The sequence below is a fragment of the Castor canadensis genome, chromosome 7, assembly GCF_047511655.1.
Source record: "Castor canadensis chromosome 7, mCasCan1.hap1v2, whole genome shotgun sequence".
Lineage (NCBI taxonomy): Eukaryota > Metazoa > Chordata > Mammalia > Rodentia > Castoridae > Castor > Castor canadensis.
In genome coordinates, this window is record NC_133392.1 from 99729511 (window position 1) to 99749879 (window position 20369).

Genomic DNA, 20369 nt, shown 5'->3' on the forward strand with positions numbered 1-20369 from the left:
CAGGGATGGTTCTGGTCCTCTCCCAGCTGGCTAGAGTTCTTGTTGGCCTAAGAAGATGCTTAAGAAGATGGGTGCGTTTTGCGAGCCCGTCCTGAGTCTGGGAGGGGTCTCCGAAGGCTCGGAGGTAAGAAGGCCGAATTCTGGCTCCATCAGACTTCGGCTGCCTAGCTTCCTCTTCCGCAGTCGGATGGTTGCGGTCCCCTGCTTTCCCCAGCAGCTCCCCGCCGCCACCACCGTAGTCTTCTCCCGTAACGCCTGCTGGATGAGGGCGCAGGCACCGGTTGGATTGAAGCTGACTGCTCAGACGGGACACCCGGGTGGGGGAGTGGGGGAGGGAGAGTTGTAGGGTAAGGGGAGGTCAGCTCTGGGCGGGCGCTGCGGGGCCACGGCGCTGCCCCCTCCAGCAGCGGGAGCAGTACGGCAGCATCCACAGCCGCCCCCGCAGCTACAGCGACCACAGCAGCGCCAGCCGGGGCTGGTGGCGCGGCACAACCGAGAACAGAGGGGCGGCGGCGCCCGCCCCAACCGAGTCGAGCCAGCCGAGTGCGCAGCCCGCCAGCCGCCGCAGCCTCGCAGATGCCATCGCCTCAACAAAGAGCTCGCTGAGCTGACAGCGGCGGCCAGAGCGCGCCAGGAAGCCACCGCGTCCGCTCCCGGAGCCGCGCGCCACCCCAGGAAGCGCGTGCGGGGTCCGGGAAGGAGGGCAGGGGGCCGAAGATGGCCAGGAGAAAGACCCCCAGCCTCAAGGGTGAGTCCCTCTCCATCTCCACCTTTTCCCACCGCATCTCTGGTTTGCCCCTCGTTCCGGCCTGTTTACCATCAGGCTCGGCCAAGTGGAAGGCTCTCTGCGGGGAAGAGTTTGCCTACTTCCGGAGCTGGGGAAACCTCAGCACTGCTTAGCCTCCCTTTGCCTCTGGGGACATTCAGACAGGAGTTTGTCCCCTTTTTTGTAGCAGAAGGAAATCCAGAGACTCTCTGTCACCTCTCCTCTTGCTCACTTCGCTAGCTTGGGTGCCTATCTGTTGCACCTTCTGTGCCTTAGGGCAGTGGGGTGATAGTAGAGACTCTTGCCTCCTAGCGTCTCATCCTTTTCAGAATCAGTCTCTCTCTCTCTCTCTCTCTCTCTCTCTCTCTCTCTCTCTCTCTCTCTCTCTCTCTCTCTCTCCTCCTCCTCCTCTTCTCCTCCCTTCTCCTCTCCTCTCCTCTCCTCTCTGCTCCCTCTCTCTCCTCCCTTTCTTCTCTCTCCCCATCCCTAAGGTGACAAGTTCTGCATCCATTTTCTCAACCTCCATCCTCAAGAGGAAACTGGAGCTGGCTGGTTCCCTTCTCTCTCTCTCCCTTCCCATGGTCAAGGGGACTTGCCACCCGCCAAGTACTTGCAAGCTACTGCCCTCTGTCCAGCCTTTCGTGGCGGGCAGTGTCTCCAGCTGAGTCGTCCCCCTGTTGCTCTTTTGGAAGCAGGGCTTCCAAACTTGCAAAGTTGAGGGGTTAGAAACGATGGCAGGGAGCACGAGGAAGGGCTAGTTGCTAGGATGACCTGAGGTCCAGCGGTGTGGTCCTGGGCCGGATTCAGGAGGCAGCATTCTGAACAGCATCCTGCCGGGAGCGACCGCGGGAGTCCGAGGGCAAGGCATGGGGAAGCAGGTGCACAGCTGCGCGCTCACTGGACGCGGACTCCCGGAGGTTGCTGCTCACGCGGGGTTCCTGCTGTCCCTCTCGCTGGGGAAATAACTGTGCCAAAGAGGTTGACTGCAGCATTGCCATTGCGGGGAGGGGGAAGTCAACATGACACCATGCGCGGAGAGGAAGGCTGTGCACCCGGGGACAAACCTGAGGGTGGTGGCGAGGAGGATGGGGCGGTATTTGAAGTTGGATTTCAACCCACTGGTTCTGATGGCCTGAAAGGCGGAGACTTATTATACCTCAGGGTTATATAAATAGGACCACACTCTGAGATGGAATCTGGGAGTATTACGGAATATATTGGCTTGGTTTACAAGCAGTGTGCTTGCTTCTCTTGCGTCCAACTCCTCCCCAGTCTTGCTTGTGAGAAGCTTAGCTCCACTGTAGAGGTCACTAGGGGGACAGAACTTTATCTTGGTGCTCCAGCTGGTATTTTCATTACTAGAATTGCTTATTGGGAAGGGCTAAAAAATTTGGTCCTTGACTCTTTAGAAGACAAATACCAGACAAGTACCTGGGATTTTGTTGTTGCTATTGAAATTTCAACCTATGTATTTATTTTATTTATTTGTATTTATTTATTGTATTTATTTTTTAATGTATTTCTTTAAAATATTATAGCTCCTATAAAACAGCAGACTTTAAGCTTGACACTTACCCATTTAGTACATGTCTATAGAGGCAGACAGTAAAGAATGAGAGAATATAATTCACTTACACTTTCTTTTGCCATAATATCAAAGAATTTGTCAAAACCAAAATTATTGACAAGGTGTATTAGCTACAGTTTTGTTTCCCTCTTCTCTTTCTTTCTTTCTTAATGAAACCATATGGCACCATGAGAAAAACAGAAGGACTGGTTTTCAGCACTGCTGATGTGGTTATCCTTTGGCAGGAATATATTTCATACCCACCCCAAAATTTGCAGATTGTAAATGGTCTCCTAAGCATGCATTTTTTTTCCAGTTTTACAGTATATGGTAGTTGCACAAAATCTTACCTTTGAAATAGATAAGCTTATCAAGAGGCCCAAAAATATGCAAAGGAGACCAAATTAATGAGAAGTGAGCAAATATACAAGATTTGGTGAAAAAGACAACTCTCCTTTACTCCTTCCTTCCCTTAAAACACCAAGAAGTTTTTATTTTGTCTGCCAAGATGCAATTGCATTTTCTTAAATAAATCTAATTCTATACTGAAATAACTGAAGAATAATAGTTAGTAGAGTTTTGTCATCTAAGAGTTTGCAGTTTACCTAGAACAGTAGTGATCAAGTGTTCATAGCACATGTGGTCTTTCACCTTGGTTTTTTACAAATAAGGTTTTCTTATGCTACATGTTTTTCTTGAAGGGAAATTTGTTTGTTTTTGTTCTTATTTTAGGTCTTCTGACTTATGTATCTCTCTCTTCCTGCTAATGTTGAGTTTTTGTTTTTTTTAAAATCAGTTTGTTTGATATTTCTTTTTTTATTTAATATTTCTAAAAACAAAAGCCACTATCAAAAATCCTTTGAGTTTTATCTTAGCAGAATTGTGATACTTTATCCATGACAGAAACAAACCTAGGAAGTAGTAATCCATTGGCTTACATCAGTTTTACCTTTTAAAGGAGTGGCTCTATAAAAGCCTCTGACTGCAGGCTTGTTGAACTGCTCTCAGACATCTGTTTCTAAGCCACTATAACCAACTAAACTAGATATGTCTGGGGGAAAATAAATTTTCTATCCTTTTTTTTTGGATGAGGTAGGCTACTGTGGTGAACTTTACTGGGTAATAAGCTACAGGTTTAGCAGTATTCCATACTGTGTTGATTATCCTCTTGGGGAGGAGCTGCTTCTCTGCTTAGCTACACTGTGTATGGGGAGAGATCATTCGTTGGGTCTTGTGACAAGCAACTTGTTCATTGGTTCTGAAGCCCTATTAATAGAGACTATATGTCTATAAGTAGCCAGAAATTGTCCAAAGGAAAATGCATTTTCTTAATATTGACAGAAGAATAAGATCCATTGGCAGGATTTTTCAAGGAAATACTAGCATTCATTTTTTTAACATCTCATCAAAAGAACAGCTTTTCAAAAAGGTGAAAGGAATCTTTATGAATCCAATTTATTTATAATTTTTAATAGAAATGCTGTTGTCCATGATCAAGATAAGTTTCATAAATACAACATAATTACATTTAATATGGTGATATTAATACCTCCTTTCCCAATATTAGCACAACAAGGACTTCTTGTTAAATCACTTAAGTTTAAAGGTAAAGTTAAACTTAGAATTCAGCACATTCAGCACTTATTCACTGAGTTCTTAATATGTATCAGGTTCTGTGCAAAGCAGTAGGGGTACAGTGATGAATATGATAGACCATGAAGAGTCTAGGTGGGGGCCTGGAAGGGTCAGATAACAAATATGTGAACCAGAAAATTTCACATAGTGACTAGTACAAAGAAGAAAAAAAATAGAATGATATACTAGAAAATGATTGTGAGGTTACTTTAGATTATCTGAAGAGCTGACATTTGCATGGGAAAACAAATAATGAGGAGAATTTGCACCTCAGGCAGGAATGAGGCTGCAGCTCAGCAGGTTAAGAACAGAAGGAAGGCCAGTATACTGCATCAGGTAGAGACAGGTAGAGAGAGGCCAGATCTTTTTGTAAAATTTGTAAATTTTAAGTGAAATGAGAAGCCACTGGATACTCATCAGATGTTTGGGGTTACATTCTTATCTTTAAGAATGATTTAGGGAAGGTAGCTTTTCCTACATCAATTCCCTAGGCCAGGTGAGGTGACCCAATATACTTCACTTTCCTAAGAAATCTGGTTATACTCATTCTCCTTTCTTACTCTTTACCAAAGCTTACAACATTTTGGGTTGAGACATTGATGGTGTCTCTATGAATCTTTGTTTTAAAAACAACTCTAGAAAGAATAAGAACTAATTCAACATTTTAGCAGAGATGATCTGATTAGTTACCCACTAAGCAAGCCTTTCAAAACACATTAGTCTTGGGAAAAGTGTATCCTAATAGTGGAGGTGGTGTCGGTGAGGGGGGCAGATTCTAAAGGGTCTGGAACATGATTGTGCAAGTAGGTAGAATGTGGAAGACAGCATGGGGGCAGTTTCCTAGGTAACAGAAAGAAGCCCAAGAAAGAGAAGTAATGTTAGGAAAGTGGACATGGGAAAGCCTCTATGACAATGTCAGACAATTCATGACTTTGCCAAGAAAAGTGGAAGCCTGATTGAGAGTGTTCTTTTGCTCTAATTCAAGCAAGTTCAAATCAGAGTACCTTGTGCTATGAACCGATCTTGACAAGTAGTGAAGCATTTGTGATAATAAAAGCATACAGACTGTTAAAAGATCTGAGTTTTACTTACTATTAGGTTGTTATGAATTACAGCTCTTACAAATGAAAATAGCACAAAGATGTTAATGATAACTACTGTTTCTTGGAGGGAACTATTTAACAGCTAGTTAGTAAGGAAATTACTCTCTCAAATTTTACTGGGCAAATGTTGGCAAGGGGGAAATGGGGTTCATTGGATGATTTTTTTCACCCTAAGCATTTGTGATTAGAAAAGTTCATAATATTTAGGAAAGATATAAATAATAATTGATTATTTTAAAGCTCCTCATTGCCTACTATCACCTCCAAACTGTCTCCTTCTTTGCCAAGAATTGTGTTTGGTGGGACTGGGGTTTGAACTCAGGACTTTGTTGTTTGCAAAGCAGGTGCTCTACCACTTGAACCACTTCTCCAGTCCATTTTGCTCTGGTTGTTTTGGAGATAGGGTCTCACAAACTATTTGGCCTAGGTGGCCTTGAGCTGTGATCCTCCCAATCTCAGCCTCCCAAGTAGCTGGGATTATGGCGTGAGCCACCTGGGCCAAGGATTAATAATGAAAAATAAAGAGTTTCTATATTTTCAGGACTTTGTTTACTGCCCACTCCCTTTTCCTTTGTATTCCAAGAAGCTCTTTAGAGACTAGCAAGACTGGTATGATCTGAGGGATTATGTAACTAAGAGTGGTGTCTGGCCCTTAGCGACACTGTAACACAATGTTTATGACATCACTTTATTTTCACAGTAGTGAGAATCACAGTGCATTAGTGTCAGAAGGAAGCTCAGTATTTGTAGAATTAGCGAAGGAGTGATACTGTAAGAGGTGAGTGGTGCTGCCAAAGATGAATCGCCTATGTCTAGAAAGAGTTTAGTTTTTATTATTTGAAAATATATATTCTGTATGAGTTAAGACACACATATATACATGTGCATATGTGTGTGTGTACACACATAGTTTATATTCAGACTTCATGTATATCACACATAATAGAGCTTTGTTCTCACTTTATAGTCAGAGTTTACTTTTTATATATGTGAGCATGGTGATATTTACGTGTGAGAAAATTGAGATACAGATATATTAGATGTCTTCTTGTGGTCTAAGTAAATCATGCATGTACTAGCAATAGAGACACAGCCAAATCCTGTGACCCTTTTTTCCTTGTCTACCTTCAGTATTTTAATATTTGTTCCCTTTTCTCAAGATCTATGGGGTCTAACACAGGAAGGTAGATGAATCAAGAGGATATTATCACTTCTTATACCTTCCCCAGAAGGGCCACAACTCTGTTATTAGTGATCTACCATTAAAATGAGGAATATATTGTTAACAAAAAGTAGGCATCTACTCAGAGATGATAAGGTGATATCATACGATGTTTTAGAATTCTCTAGAGATGGAGAGGAGACAAGATGAACAAATGCTCTCATCTTTTGAAAAGGTAGAAACAGGAAAAGATGCATCTAAGTCAACTCTGAGGTTGATTGAGGTTATTTGCAATTCATTTTGTAAGCCACTTGACCATTGTGGTAGTCAGCCTTGAAGCTGGCCCTCAGTGTTCCTTACCTACTGGTGTTCACACTCCTTGTACTCCCATCCTGGACTGAATCTGGGCTGACTTACTTTGGAAATGGATTCTCAGACCTTGTCAAGTTTTCAGATGTCTGTAACCTCCACCAACATCTGATTGAATTTCATGATCATCTTTGATCCAAGACAGCCCAACAAAACTGTTTGTGGATTCCCAAATCACAGAAACTGTGAGCGATAATAAGTTCTTACTATTGTCTTAAACCACTAAATTTTGTGTTCGTTGGTTACATAACATTAGATACTATACTTCATTATCTTTGTATTCTATCTTGGGAAATAGGGACCCCTTGATTGGCATGTAAATACTGGCAGAGACATTGTGTGTGTGAAAGAATATTAATAAAAACCTTGAATTATAATGGTATTAATTTACTTACTTACACAGTGACTCTAGTATTTCCTCTATACCCCATCTGCTGCTTCTAGGCTCCTGAGAAAAAAGGGAACACTCTGATTCACAATCTTCATTAGTAGTTTTAGCACTGGGATTGAATCTTAGTCCTCTTTTCTAATTAGTGAATTGAGCTTAAAACCTGAAATTCCATTTTCCTGTTTCTTTTGAGTTCTTTTTAGCAATTTGTTTTCTGTTCTCCTTTTTGGATGCCAATTCCTTGTCTTCTGTTTCACCTAGTTTAAAGGATATCTTCCAAATAGAAGCACCAGTGAACTAAATATCAGTGTTATAAAGAGAATTTGGAAGGCCCCAAATTGCCAAACAGCCCAAAACATCACAGCCCCTAAAATTGAAAATACAGAAAGTCCCTAAAAATCTAAAATCTTTCATTCTCTCCACAAAAAGTAGTTGAAGTAATGCTTTTGTTATATAGCTTGATTTAGCCATTCCACAATGTATACATATATCAAAACATCATAAATGTATACAATTTCTATTTGTCAACTATAAAAAGAAAGACATAGGAAACAAAAACCTAAAATCTGTTGATGAAAACCTCTCCAACTATTTTTATCTACTCTTCCCTACCAAGAAGCTTTCCTCCTCCCAACTTGTCCTTTGATGTATAACCAGAAATTGAGAAAGAGGACAAAAAGAAGTTTGCCATCGCTCCTGCTTCAGGGTGGTATAGCAGCCTACTTTATTTCACTCATTCATTTATCCCTTCATTCGTCTGACAAATACTAATTGATCACTTAATTCTGTGCTATGCACTATTCTAAGTGTGCTTGGGATACACCAGAGAATAAAACAGAGCTTTCATGAAGTTTGCATGCTGAATAGAGAAGACAGACAATGAATAACAAAAAATTGTTAATATTAAAAATTGGAAAGTGCTGTGAGAGAAAGAAAACAGTAGAGCATAGGGGTTTTTAACTTTTACTATTTTAAATGTCAGTGCTTATTATGATAGTTTCTTCAAAAGGTAGACATCTTGTGTAGAATGGTTTTATGTCATTTAATTCTAAAGATATTTCTCTTTTATCTTTATTTTATGTCTTTATTATATATATATATATATATATAAAATTTTTTTGGGGGGGGCAGTATTGGTGTTTGAATTGAGGACATTGTGCTTGCTAGGCAGGCTTTCTACCACTTGAGCCAAAATCCCAGCTCTATTATCTTTAAGAAACATTTTGTGCAGTATTAAAATAGTTATAGAAATGGACTTCCTGTCAAAATGTTCAACAAAATATGAAATCTGAGAAAGTTACCAGGGCAGAAATTTTTACTGGTCACATTGTTCTTGCTGTGGTTGCCAATCCTCTCAGCTGCAAAGCTCTTGAGGAACCAGAGAAAAACGTATTGTGTAGGGTCTAGCCTAGTGGATTTTAACCGAGGGCAATTTTCCATTCCTGGAGTTGTTCCTGCTTGTCACTGTGGCGGTTGGGCTAGTCTGTGGTAGACAGAGACCAGAAATGCTGCTAAATAGTCCTGGGCACAGTATGGCCCCTATAATAAATAATTGGGTTAAATTGTCAATTGTACCAAGGTTGAGAAACTCTGGGCTAGCCCCATCAGTTTCCCATTCTTCCAGAATAGCTCGGATTCTTGCTTTTGAAAAAGGAATTCCTAGGAGCCAGCTTTACCTATCTCATGGATCTAGGCTTAGATCCTAGATCTTGGCACAGCTTTTAAAAAAATATAGACTTTTTTTTGCCTGTGCTTTTTCTTTGCCCTCCTTACTTCTTTCTGTGTGTTCTCATGGACTCTTACAGTTTTATAACCTTCTATAGCATCCCCTCAGGACTTACATTAGAGGGAGATTAAAGTAAAGGTGAAAAGTCCCTTGTTCTATTGAGCAGCCATAATTTCACATTGCTGATTCTTATTCCTCATCTGTCTGACAACTTTGCAAAAGAAAGGACCAAGAAATCAGATGATTGGTTAAGCCTTGACTGTGTAGCTCTTCAATGTGAAAGGATGGAGGGCTTCCCAGACATCTTTCTGCAGCATTTTCTGGTCATTTTGGATTTTAGAGAAGAGCTGTACTTTTAGTAACCATGCCTCTAACATATGTTTTAGCTGATAAGGAAGGCCCCAAGGACACTCAGAACTAGTCCATCTTAAGTCTTGGTTGGGTAAAAATTTCCTTTGGGAGTGAAATTTAAAATCCAGTTTTAAAAGAAGCATAAATTTGTGCATTTAAAAAACTTGAAGGATATCCTTTATGTAAGTTTTTGTTCATTGGATTATGTTTCAGTGTTCAAATACAAAAATAAAAATAAGATTTAATTGACATTTTATTAAAATTTATTATCATTCCATCTTTTTCTTATAAATATCAAAAGTTATTTTAAGGTTAACCTATGATTTTGTACATTTTGTAGGTAAAAGTTTTAAAATACCCAGTCATAAAAAATGACTTTTTAAATTTTTTTAAAAAAATGTAAAAGCTACTTTCTGGACATTTAATCTTCAGAAATTCTTGCATTAATAGTAGCTTCCACTTTGAATTAAGCTCAATTTTCTTCCTATTCACAGTTCTCAGTTTTAGTCACACTTCTATTTGGCTGCACAAGAATGCTGTCACATTCTTTTCCCATGGCAATGACATTGATTCTGCTGGTTTAACACCTTTAGTTCTTAGGTGACAAAAGGAGGATCGTTATTTTGTTAAAAAGAAAAGCTGATCATAAATAGATGTATCCACATATATCACAAGCCAACAGTGGACAGTGAGACATGGAACTCACTGTGTTTCCCACTATGGGTAGACAAGAAATTCAGAACAGAATTCTTGCTTATATCCGTCATTATAAGTCAAACACTTGTGGATTCATTTGCTTTTTATAACCTATTCTTTTTTTCTTTGGTAGTACTGGGGTTTGAACTCAGGGCCTCATGCTTGCTAGGCAGACACTCTACCACTTCAGCCACTCCACCAGCTCTGGTACTTTTGTGTTGAATATTTTCCATTTAGGGTCTCTCCATTTGACGGGGCTGGCTTCAAACTGCAGTTCTCCTAATCTCTGCCTCTGGAAACAGCTAGGATTACAGGTGTGAGCCACCACTACCCAGTCTCATATCCTTAGTTTTTCACTTCAGTGTCTCTCTTTACATACTTTGTTTTGATGAATTATATGTATTTTTATTTTATTATTGTTTTTTATTTTCGTAGGACTGAGATTTGAATTCAGGGCTGTGTGCAAGCATACCCTCTACCACTTGAACCACTCTATCAGTCCTGAATTATATGTATTTTTATAAATTGCATATTTCTTGAAACAAGATAACTTATAAAAATAAATATAGGGTGAGGCTAAACTCACAGAGATTAAATAATCTACTTGAATTTATAAACTATTAATCTGCAGAGTTGGTATTTAAACTTAGATATAGTATTGTCCTAACTCACTTCTTTTCTTCCTTCATTTTGTGTGTTACCATTCCATCTTTCTTCATGTATAATTTCCTAGCATAGATAATTTTACAGAATGGCTGCTTGGAAGCTGAGAATCCTTTTCTCCACCTTCCCTCTCCCATCCTCTCTCCAGTTCTTTGCCCAACTGATTAAGTCAGAGGCTACTATTGATCCTGTCTCTAGTTGTTGCAGTTCCCACTGTCACCGGTAATTCAGTGCTGGTCATTTCTGGGATGATTACAATCACCTGGGTGCTAACAGGTCTCTGTACTTTAGACCTAGATTTCTTCCAAATTATTTTTCACATTGCTATAAATATGACACTCCTAAAAGAAAAATCTTATTTCACACCCCTAAAATCCAAGAATGACTTTCTGTTACCTACACAGAAAAAAAAAAAAAAATCCATAGCCAAACCACAAAGGTAGAAACTAACCTCTGATCACCTTTCCATCTTCATCTCCCACCACTTCCCATATCCTTTTTAATTTTAAGTAAACCACTACTCTAAATACTAGAAGCCACACACATTTTTTATGCTTCTGCCTTCATGGTGCATTTCTTGTAATGCTGACATTCCTAATTATCCTTCGAGACTCAGCACAGATTCTACTTTCTCTGTCAAACTTTCCCCTCTACCTCCTCTGACTTTTCTCCTTACCTTACTCTAATCCTCCTTTTGGTTACATGATGTCTTACACTTACCTTTATTATTGCCCTGAAGCAAAGGGAACCCAAAGCCTAACTGGAAATCAGTGATTAGTGCCACCCTGGTCCCTCTGTCTCCCACTGTTCTTTTTTTTTTTTTCATATTTTTTATTTTCTTATTTATTTATTTTTAGTAAAGAACCAATTTATTGTATATAACTAGGTACAACAAAATTTCACTCCTATAGGCTTAATAAAGAGGTACTTTCATAGTTTTCTCTTTTTCTGTATCTATTCTTTTTCTTTTTTTTTATTCATATGTGTATACATATTTGGGTCATTTCTCCCCCCTTCCCCCACCCCCTCCCTCTCTCCCTACCCTCTTGCTACCAGGCAGAAACTATTTTGCCCTTATCTCTAATTTTGTTGAAGACAGAGTATAAGCAATAACAGGAAGGATCAAGGGTTTTTGCTAGTTGAGATAAGGATAGCTATACAGGGAGTTGACTTGCATTGCTTTCCTGTACATGTGTGTTACCTTCTAAATTAATTCTTCTTGAACTAACCTTTTCTCTAGTTCCTGGTCCCCTTCTCTTATTGGTCTCTGTCGCTTTAAAGTATCTACATTAGTTTCTCTGCATTGAGGGCAAGAAATGCTATCTAGTGTTTTGGGTGTCTTACCTATCCTCATACCTCCCTTGTGTGCTCTTGCTTTATCATGTGCTCAAAGTCCAATCCCCTTGTAGTGTTTGCCCTTGATCTAATGTCTGCATATGAGGGAGAACATACAATTTTTGATCTTTTGGGCCAGGCTAACCTCGCTCAGAATGATGTTCTCCAGTTCCATCCATTTACTTGCAAATGATAAGATTTCATTCTTCATGGCTACATAAAATTCCATTGTGTATAAATACCACATTTTCTTAATCCATTCATCAGTAGTGGGGCATCTTAGCTGTTTCCATAACTTGGCTATTGTGAATAGTGCTGCAATAAACATGGGTGTGCAGGTGCCTCTGTAGTAACCTGTGTCACATTCTTTTGGGTATATCCCCAGGAGTGGTATTGCTGGCTATACGATGGAGAAAAGACAGCCTCTTCAACAAAAACTGCTGGGAAAACTGGTTGGCAGTCTGCAAAAAACTGAAATTAGATCCATGTGTATCACCCTATACCAATATTAACTCAAAGTGGATCAAGGATCTTAATATCAAACCCCAAACTCTAAAGTTGGTACAGGAAAGAGTAGGAAATACTTTGGAACTAATAGGTATAGGCAAGGACTTTCTCAGTGGAACCCCAGCAGCTGAGCAACTTAGAGATAGCATAGGGAAATGGGACTTCATAATACTAAAAAGCTTCTGCTCATCAAAAGAAATGGTCTCTAAACTGAAGAGACCACCCACAGAGTGGGAGAAACTATTTGCCAGCTATACATCAGACAAAGTACTGATAACCAGAATATATAGGGAACTCAAAAAACTTAATTCTCCCAAAATTAATGAACCAATAAAGAAACGGGCAAGTGAACTAAACAGAACTTTCTCAAAAGAAGAAATTCAAATGGCCAAAAAAACACATGAAAAAATGCTCACCATCTCTAGCAATAAAGGAAATGCAAGTTAAAACCACACTAAGATTCTACCTGATGGCTGTTAGAATAGCCATCATTAGCAACACCACTAACAACAGGTGTTGGCGAGGATGTGGGGAAAAAGGAACCCTCTTACACTGCTGGTGGGAATGCAAACTAGTACAACCACTCTGGTAAAAAATTTGGAGGCTTCCTGAAAATCTAAACATAGATCTCTCACTGTTCTGGTAACATTTTCAGTAGTTGTAGGACAACCAGCCTATACACATTTGATTCCTGAGAAAATGGTACCCTATTCCCAGGCCAGTCAACTCGAAACTTTCAGCTTTTTCCTAGGTTTGTGCCAGTCTTTATACACTTAAATTAATTTTCCTGGATTAAACCTGGCTCTGTATCAGTCGCCATGTACCTGGAATTAGACCTGAGTTTTATAGGATTGCCACAAGAGGGACTGCATGAACTTTTTTGTGTTCTCATTTGCCTTCTTAGGTTCCTCCCTGGACTACTAGTCTATGAGCAACTCCAGGTCTGACTGTGTGAGATTTATCCTCTTATCCAAGTATCTAGTATAATTCTGGGCATATCACAAATACTAAATGAGTATTTGTTGGATGAATTGAGTGTATGTATTTTTACATATTTTATTTATTTATTTGTGGGTTAGGCTTTAAACTCAGGGCTTTACACTTGCAAAGCAGGTGCTCTACCACTTGAGCTATACCTCCAGTCCATTTTGCTCTGGTTATTTTGAAGAATGGGGTCTTGAACCTCGACTCTCCCAATTTCAGCCTTCCAAATAGCTAGGATTATAGGAGTAAGCCTCTGGTGCCTGGCTATTTTATGTATTTTTTATAATTTTAATTCAAATAGTTGGATAATATTCAATTACATTGCTTAACATAACTGGTATACTTAACAATTGGAAATATAATGGTTTAATGAATATTTGTGTGTGTATGTTTACTATATTGAATTGTCTATTTAGGCTAAAGAAACCAGTAGCATTTGAGTCTTTTTTTTTTTTCTTTTATTATTCATATGTGCATACAAGGCTTCGTTCATTTCTCCCTCCTGCCCCCACCCCCTCCCTTACCACCCACTCCGCCCCTTCCCTCTCCCCCCACCCCCTCAATACCCAGCAGAAACTATTTTGCCCTTATTTCTAATTTGGTTGTAGAGAGAGTATAAGCAATAACAGGAAGGGACAAGGGTTTTTGCTGGTTGAGATAAGGATAGATATACAGGGCATTGACTCACATTGATTTCCTGTGCGTGGGTGTTACCTTCTGGGTTAATTCTTTTTGATCTCACCTTTTCTCTAGTACCTGTTCCCCTTTTCCTATTGGCCTCAGTTGCATTTAAGGTATCAATGTGACTCATGAAAGGGAAAGTGAATTTGCAATTAATATCTCCAGGCACTCATGCCAATTGGATATTAGAAGGTTTAATGTTAACTTCAGATCTTAGTATTATTATGTTATGAATTTACATTGTAAATTCTAAGAAAATTAGTCTATACTCAGCTATTCAATAATAGTCTGAACTCTAAGGAAAGAGGTACTAAAGAAAGTGATGTTAAGATGGGCAGAATTACTCAAATCTGTAATCCTGGCTACTTGGGAGGCAAAGATCAGGAGGATTGTGAGATCCCATCTGAAGCAATGGCTGGGCATAGTGGTATGTGCCCAACATCCCAGGCTACATGGGGAAGCACAAATAAGAGTATCTTGATGCAGGCCAGCTTGGGCATAAAGTAAGACCCTATCTCAAAAATAACCAACACAGAAAGGGCTGGAGGTGTGGCTCAAGTGGTAAAGCACCTTTACCTTAGCAAGCACGAGGCCCTAAGTTTAAATCCCAGTCCTGCCATGAAAAATAAAAAGTGATCTTAAACTATGTTCCTTTAACAGGAACTTCTAAGTCTTATTTTTCAAGTATTATTCATTTTTCTTTCCTATTCTTTTATTGATGGTACATTTACACATGAATATGAAATTAAGCTGTAAACTTCCTGAAATTAGAAACTACTAAATCTTTCTCTTGGTGCTTAGCACTTAGAAAATGTTCAATAATTTATTGAATGAATATCATGAGTGAATTTTAATACATGAGTTCTTTTAAAATTGAACAAATGAATGGAACAGAGTGCTAGTGTGAGCCCATGAGCTAAAACCTTCAGACACAGCTCAGAGCAAGTGTTGCTTCTTCTTTTGATATTCTGAGTTTCCAGATCATGCATGAGTGATCTATGGCATGGATTTATTTCTGGATAATCAAATTTGCTGTTGCTGTTTTTATTTCAAGGTTTCAAATACATAGGGAATCATCAACTTATCCAAAATGTTTTTATTTATTTTTTAGTTGTACTATAAAAGTTAGTTCTATGATCTATTTTTTAGTTGTACTATAAAAGTTAGTTCTATGATCTACAGGAGTAAGAAACTTCAGCGTCAGGGCCTCTAAGATGCTTTTTTTTTTTTTTGGTAATTGGGTTTGAACTTTGAACTCAGGGTTTGAACTTGGGCTATTCCATCAGTCCTTTTTTGTGATTTTTTTTTTTTTTTTTTGGTTTTTGTGTTTTGTTTTTTTTTGAGATAGGGTCTCCCAGCTTGGCTTCAAACCACAGTCCTCCTGATCTCTGCTTCCTGAGTAGCTGGTATTACAGGCGTGAGCCACTAGCATCTGGCCTCTGAGATGCTTTTGAGACACTGAAATCTGGTACACTTTGTACAGGAAAATTTCTGATTTGAAAAAACAGACAATGGACTGGCAGGCAAGTGAGTCAAGTAGGAAAGGTGGCCATTATGCAAAGTCTTTTCTAAGGGATAAGTCACAATCTGGAGCTCTTCTTCAGTTAGTTCTTAATAAATGACTTTTTCCATGTTTGGAAGCTTTAAATATCATTTGTCTAGAATTACTTCTGAAATGCTCAAAGAGGTATGCTTTCTTCTCTCCAATCCTTGCTTTCTTCTTTTACGATTATTTTTTGTTTTGTGGTTAGTCTCTGCTAACAGAAAAAGTAATTTATTGAAAACTGTTACTGTAAAGGAACACTGAAGAGCTAGAATATTGAATGTAATTTTGGGGATTGTCAGATGAATTTATATTTTTGTATTCAGCCTTATGTCTTTCACTGAAACTAGGGGCAAAAACTAACTTTATCTTCAGGTTGTTATCATTTGTCATTGTCAGTTTAGTAGTCCTTTTTTTAATTAATGTGATGAAAAAACGTGGCATTCCTCTTCTATTTTGTGTTGTACGGTTAGCTTTCTTTCAGGATACAAAACCTTTATAAATGTTAACTGATTGATCTTCAAGGGGAAACTTGAAGATGTTATTTCTAGGAATGTGAGAACATAGAATTTTTGTTGTTTACAATCAATTCACATTACTTGATGTTTTATTATATGTTATACATATATAATTGCATATACACACAAACCCACACATACATATTTGGTTGCAGTACTGGGGTTTGAACTCAGGACTTTGTACTTGGGCTACACCTCCAGCTCTGTTTTTCTTAGGCTGTTTTCAGATAGGGTCTCACACTTTTTGCTTAGACCAGCCATAATCCACAATTCTTCTACCTACATCTCCATGTAGTTGGGATTACAGATATGCTCCACCACACACAGCTTATTTGTTACAATGAGATCTCATTCACTTTTCACCTGGGCTATCCTAGAATCACAATCCTCCCTATTTCCACCTCCTGAACAGATGAGATTAAGGCATGAACCACTATGCCAACCCTGATTTTATTATAATTTAAAAAATTATTTTGTATTTGACATATTGATACTTTTTAAAAGGCTGACCTGTGAATGAAATATTATTGAGATTGAAATTTCTGCTTTTCTAGCTTTTAGCCTTAACTATTGGTCTACTTTATAGGAATCAGATAATATAATACAAGGTGGGGAAAACTCTGTTTTTGAACATTGCTTTGCATGTGGAGAAGCTAGTGACATTTGGATTTGGCTTAGTAGACTCTCATGCTATGTTTAAACATGTCCCTCTTTCCCCCTTAAGGACTTCATTTTAGAATTTTCCAAAAGCTGATGGATTTCCATATATGATGTCAGTTTTTCTTTCTTTAATATTCATTTTGAAATTCATACAACTTAGGCTCAGTATATTTTTTAAATGGCATAACTTGAAATAGTCATTAATATCAAAGTCTAAACTTACAGGATAAATGGGCATGTGAACTAAACAGAACTTTCTCAAAAGAAGAAATTCAAATGGTCAGAAAACACATGAAAAAATGCTCACCATCTCTAGCAATAAAGGAAATGCAAATTAAAACCACACTAAGATTCCACCTCACCCCTGTTAGAATAGCCATCATCAGCAACACCACCAACAACAGGTGTTGGCGAGGATGCGGGGAAAAAGGAACCCTCTTACACTGTTGGTGGGAATGTAGACTAGTACAATCACTCTGGAAAAAAATTTGGAGGCTACTTAAAAAGCTGGACATCGATCTACCATTTGATCCAGCAATACCACTCTTGGGGATATACCCAAAAGACTGTTACTCCAGAGGCACCTGCACATCCATGTTTATTGCGGCACTATTCACAATAGCCAAGTTATGGAAACAGCCAAGATGCCCCACCACTGACGAATGGATTAAGAAAATGTGGTATCTATACACAATGGAATTTTATGCAGCCATGAAGAAGAACGAAATGTTATCATTCGCTGGTAAATGGATGGAATTGGAGAACATCATTCTGAGTGAGGTTAGCCTGGCTCAAAAGACCAAAAATCGTATGTTCTCCCTCATATGTGGACATTAGATCAAGGGCAAACTCAACAAGGGGATTGGACTATGAGCACATGATAAAAGCGAGAGCACAGAAGGGAGGGGTGAGGATAGGTAAGACACCTAAAAAACTAGCTAGCATTCGTTGCCCTTAATGCAGAGAAACTAAAGCAGATACCTTAAAGCAACTGAGGCCAATAGGAAAAGGGGACCAGGAACTAGAGAAAAGGTTAGATCAAAAAGAATTAACCTAGAAGGTAACACCCACACACAGGAAATCAATGTGAGTCAATGCCCTGTATAGCTATCCTTATCTCAACCAGCAAAACCCCTTGTTCCTTCCTATTATTGCTTATACTCTCTCTACAACAAAATTAGAGATAAGGGCAAAATAGTTTCTGCTGGGTATTGAGGGGGGGAGCGGGAGGGGGTGGAGTGGGTGGTAAGGGAGGGGGTGGGGGCAGGGGGGAGAAATGAACCAAGCCTTGTATGCACATATGAATAATAAAAGAAAAATGAAAAAAAAAAACTTACAGGATAGCTATAATTCAAATTTCTGATTAATGAACTAGGATGTGTACTTGACTCATCATTAAAGTTAAAACTCCAGAGAATGGTCAAAGTGGAAGAGACTTCACAAAAGGCTTAGCTTAGCTTCTTTCTAGTTGAGGAAACTTAGGTTCGGAGAAATTAAAATTACTTTCCCAAAGTCACATAACCAACACTTAGGCAAATGTAGATAAAAATTCAGACCTGTCTTTTAGTCTGGTGCTGCTCTGTTGTCTGAATGATGTGGCAGATGGAGTGACAAGCTTGACATTTATGGCTGGAATTAGGGTATTGTTGTGTGCGGTCTTCCCAAACTTAGTGTCCCTTTTTCCCTCTCAGAAGGCAGATGCTTTAGCTTTGTGCCTCAAGTTGAACTTGACACTTTGTCTGACATCCTTCAATATTTACTTGTTCCCATCCTTCATTGCAGTTCAATTATAGCATTTATCAAACTGTATTTCAATTGTGTGTTGGCTCTTCCTCTCTACTAGACTGTAAATTTCATGACTTGTTCACAGTTGTACCTTTGATGACTACTAGCAGTGTCTTACAGTTAGTGATCCACAGATATTTGTGGAGCAAATAAATGAATAAATATTATACATTAAAAATATTATGGAGTAGAACTAGGGATCCTATTTTAGGAAGAACAATCCTATCTCTCAGTTCGGTTTCTATTGTGCCTGGTACCCTATTCCCCAAATGGTTTTTCTTAACGTATTATCAAAAAAATCTTCTGAGAATTTACTCCTTTTCTTTTTTTCTGGACTTCAGGGTCAGACAGATGTGTTCAAATCTCAACTATGTGATTTTGGGAATAAATTCTCTGAACTTTCCTTATCTGAAAAATGGAGAAAATAATACCTAGTTTAGGGTTTAATCCTATTATCAATGTTAAATGACATAAAATAGCAAAGTATATAGTATCATGTGTGTAGTAGGCATTCAATAAATTCTCAATTCACTTACCTTTCTTCATTCTTCCCTCCCTCTTTCTCTCCCTATTGCCTGCTAGCTTTCCTCCCTTCCTCCCTCTCTCTTTTTCTCCCTCCCTTCTAAAACCTATTTTACTAACATAACACATTTTATGGAAGTGTCATCTTTGGGTCAGCAACATCAGCATCACCTGGAACTTGTTAGGTATGCAAATTCTTGGGCTGTACCTCAGACTTACTGAGTCAAAACCTTTGGAGGTGGGGCCCAGCAACCTGTGCTTATTACAAATCTCTCACTAGAATCAGGCTGCAGTTTGAGAATACCTGCTTTACTACTTCACTAATTCTTAAATGTGTCATGTAAAATAATTGTATGATTCAATATGTACAGAATAGCATTTCATATATTTCTGTGTACTCAACATGGGCTAATTGTTTTGTGCAGTATTTCATTTATTTCTCAAAGCTGCCCCTAAAAGGGAATTTAATGGTTCTTAGCCCTGGGTCAGCTTCCAGTTACCTATGAAACTTCCATGCAGTTGTCCAGAAACTATAGGGCTTTTGATATGTTCTGTGATTTAAGATCACTGAAGTGTAGTGTTCTTATTTATATATTTTGCATACATGAATATTGAGGCTTAGAAAGGAAATATAGTTTGACTAAGGCTAAGGGTTCTGATTATAGGGTGAGGTGTGCATCTCATCATTCAGGTAAATTCTATTTATGTGATCTACTAGAACAAAATGCATTATTAAGGACAAATGAACCTAATATTTGCAAAGTAATTTATAGTTCCTTTATAAAGCATAAAAGCCTTGCAATGTTGTTGTTTTAAAAACTAGAAAACCAGGCTGAATGAGATAAAATAATTCGTCTGGAATCACACAGCCAGCAAGTCCCTGGGAGTATGTGAAGCCAGGCTGACTGAATTTTAGCTTCTTTCCACAAGCACTTAATTGCATATTTATGTATAAACTTAGAATTAAGAAGCCAAATCATGGGACATTTGCAAGATTAATTACCTTCCTGGTCATTGAATTATCTTAGGAATTATAAAAAATAAAAATTAACTAAACTCCCGAAACAACAACAAAAACCCAACAAAAAGCAACAAAAGCCCCAAGCATAAAATCCAATGGTTGGATTTTATTTTGTTTCTTAAAGAAACTGTTCATGAATTATTAATTTATCTTTCAAATATGAGGACTCTCATTTTTCTAATTAGCTCCTAGATACACTAACAAATTTCTAAGTCTTTGCTAATTCAGAATGCAGTTCCTAACTTACTATGAAAGGGTTTTTACATTTTAGTGTGCTAATGGTACCTGGATGAGGTTGCCAGTGTGGTGGCTGAAACAGATTGCAATGAGGATGTCGCTGCACTGTGCTTGCTGTTATGACACTTGAATTTCCTTTGCCTTGTGCTC

At 38.7% G+C, this 20369-nt stretch overlaps 1 protein-coding gene across 2 annotated transcripts in view; it reads left to right on the forward strand.

Moving 5' to 3' along the window:
* Positions 1–353: 353 nt before the first annotated feature.
* The window catches only part of Slc44a5 (solute carrier family 44 member 5), a 384704-nt gene continuing 364688 nt past the window's right edge, over positions 354–20369 (forward strand). The window contains exon 1 of one of the 2 annotated variants that reach the window (XM_074079745.1): positions 354–748. Coding sequence is in view for 1 of the 2 variants with exons in the window: in XM_074079744.1 (XP_073935845.1) it covers positions 718–748 (31 nt within the window). In the remaining variant the exon portion in view is untranslated. The remainder of the gene's footprint in view (positions 749–20369) is intronic. The other variant, XM_074079744.1, reaches the window with a different exon arrangement.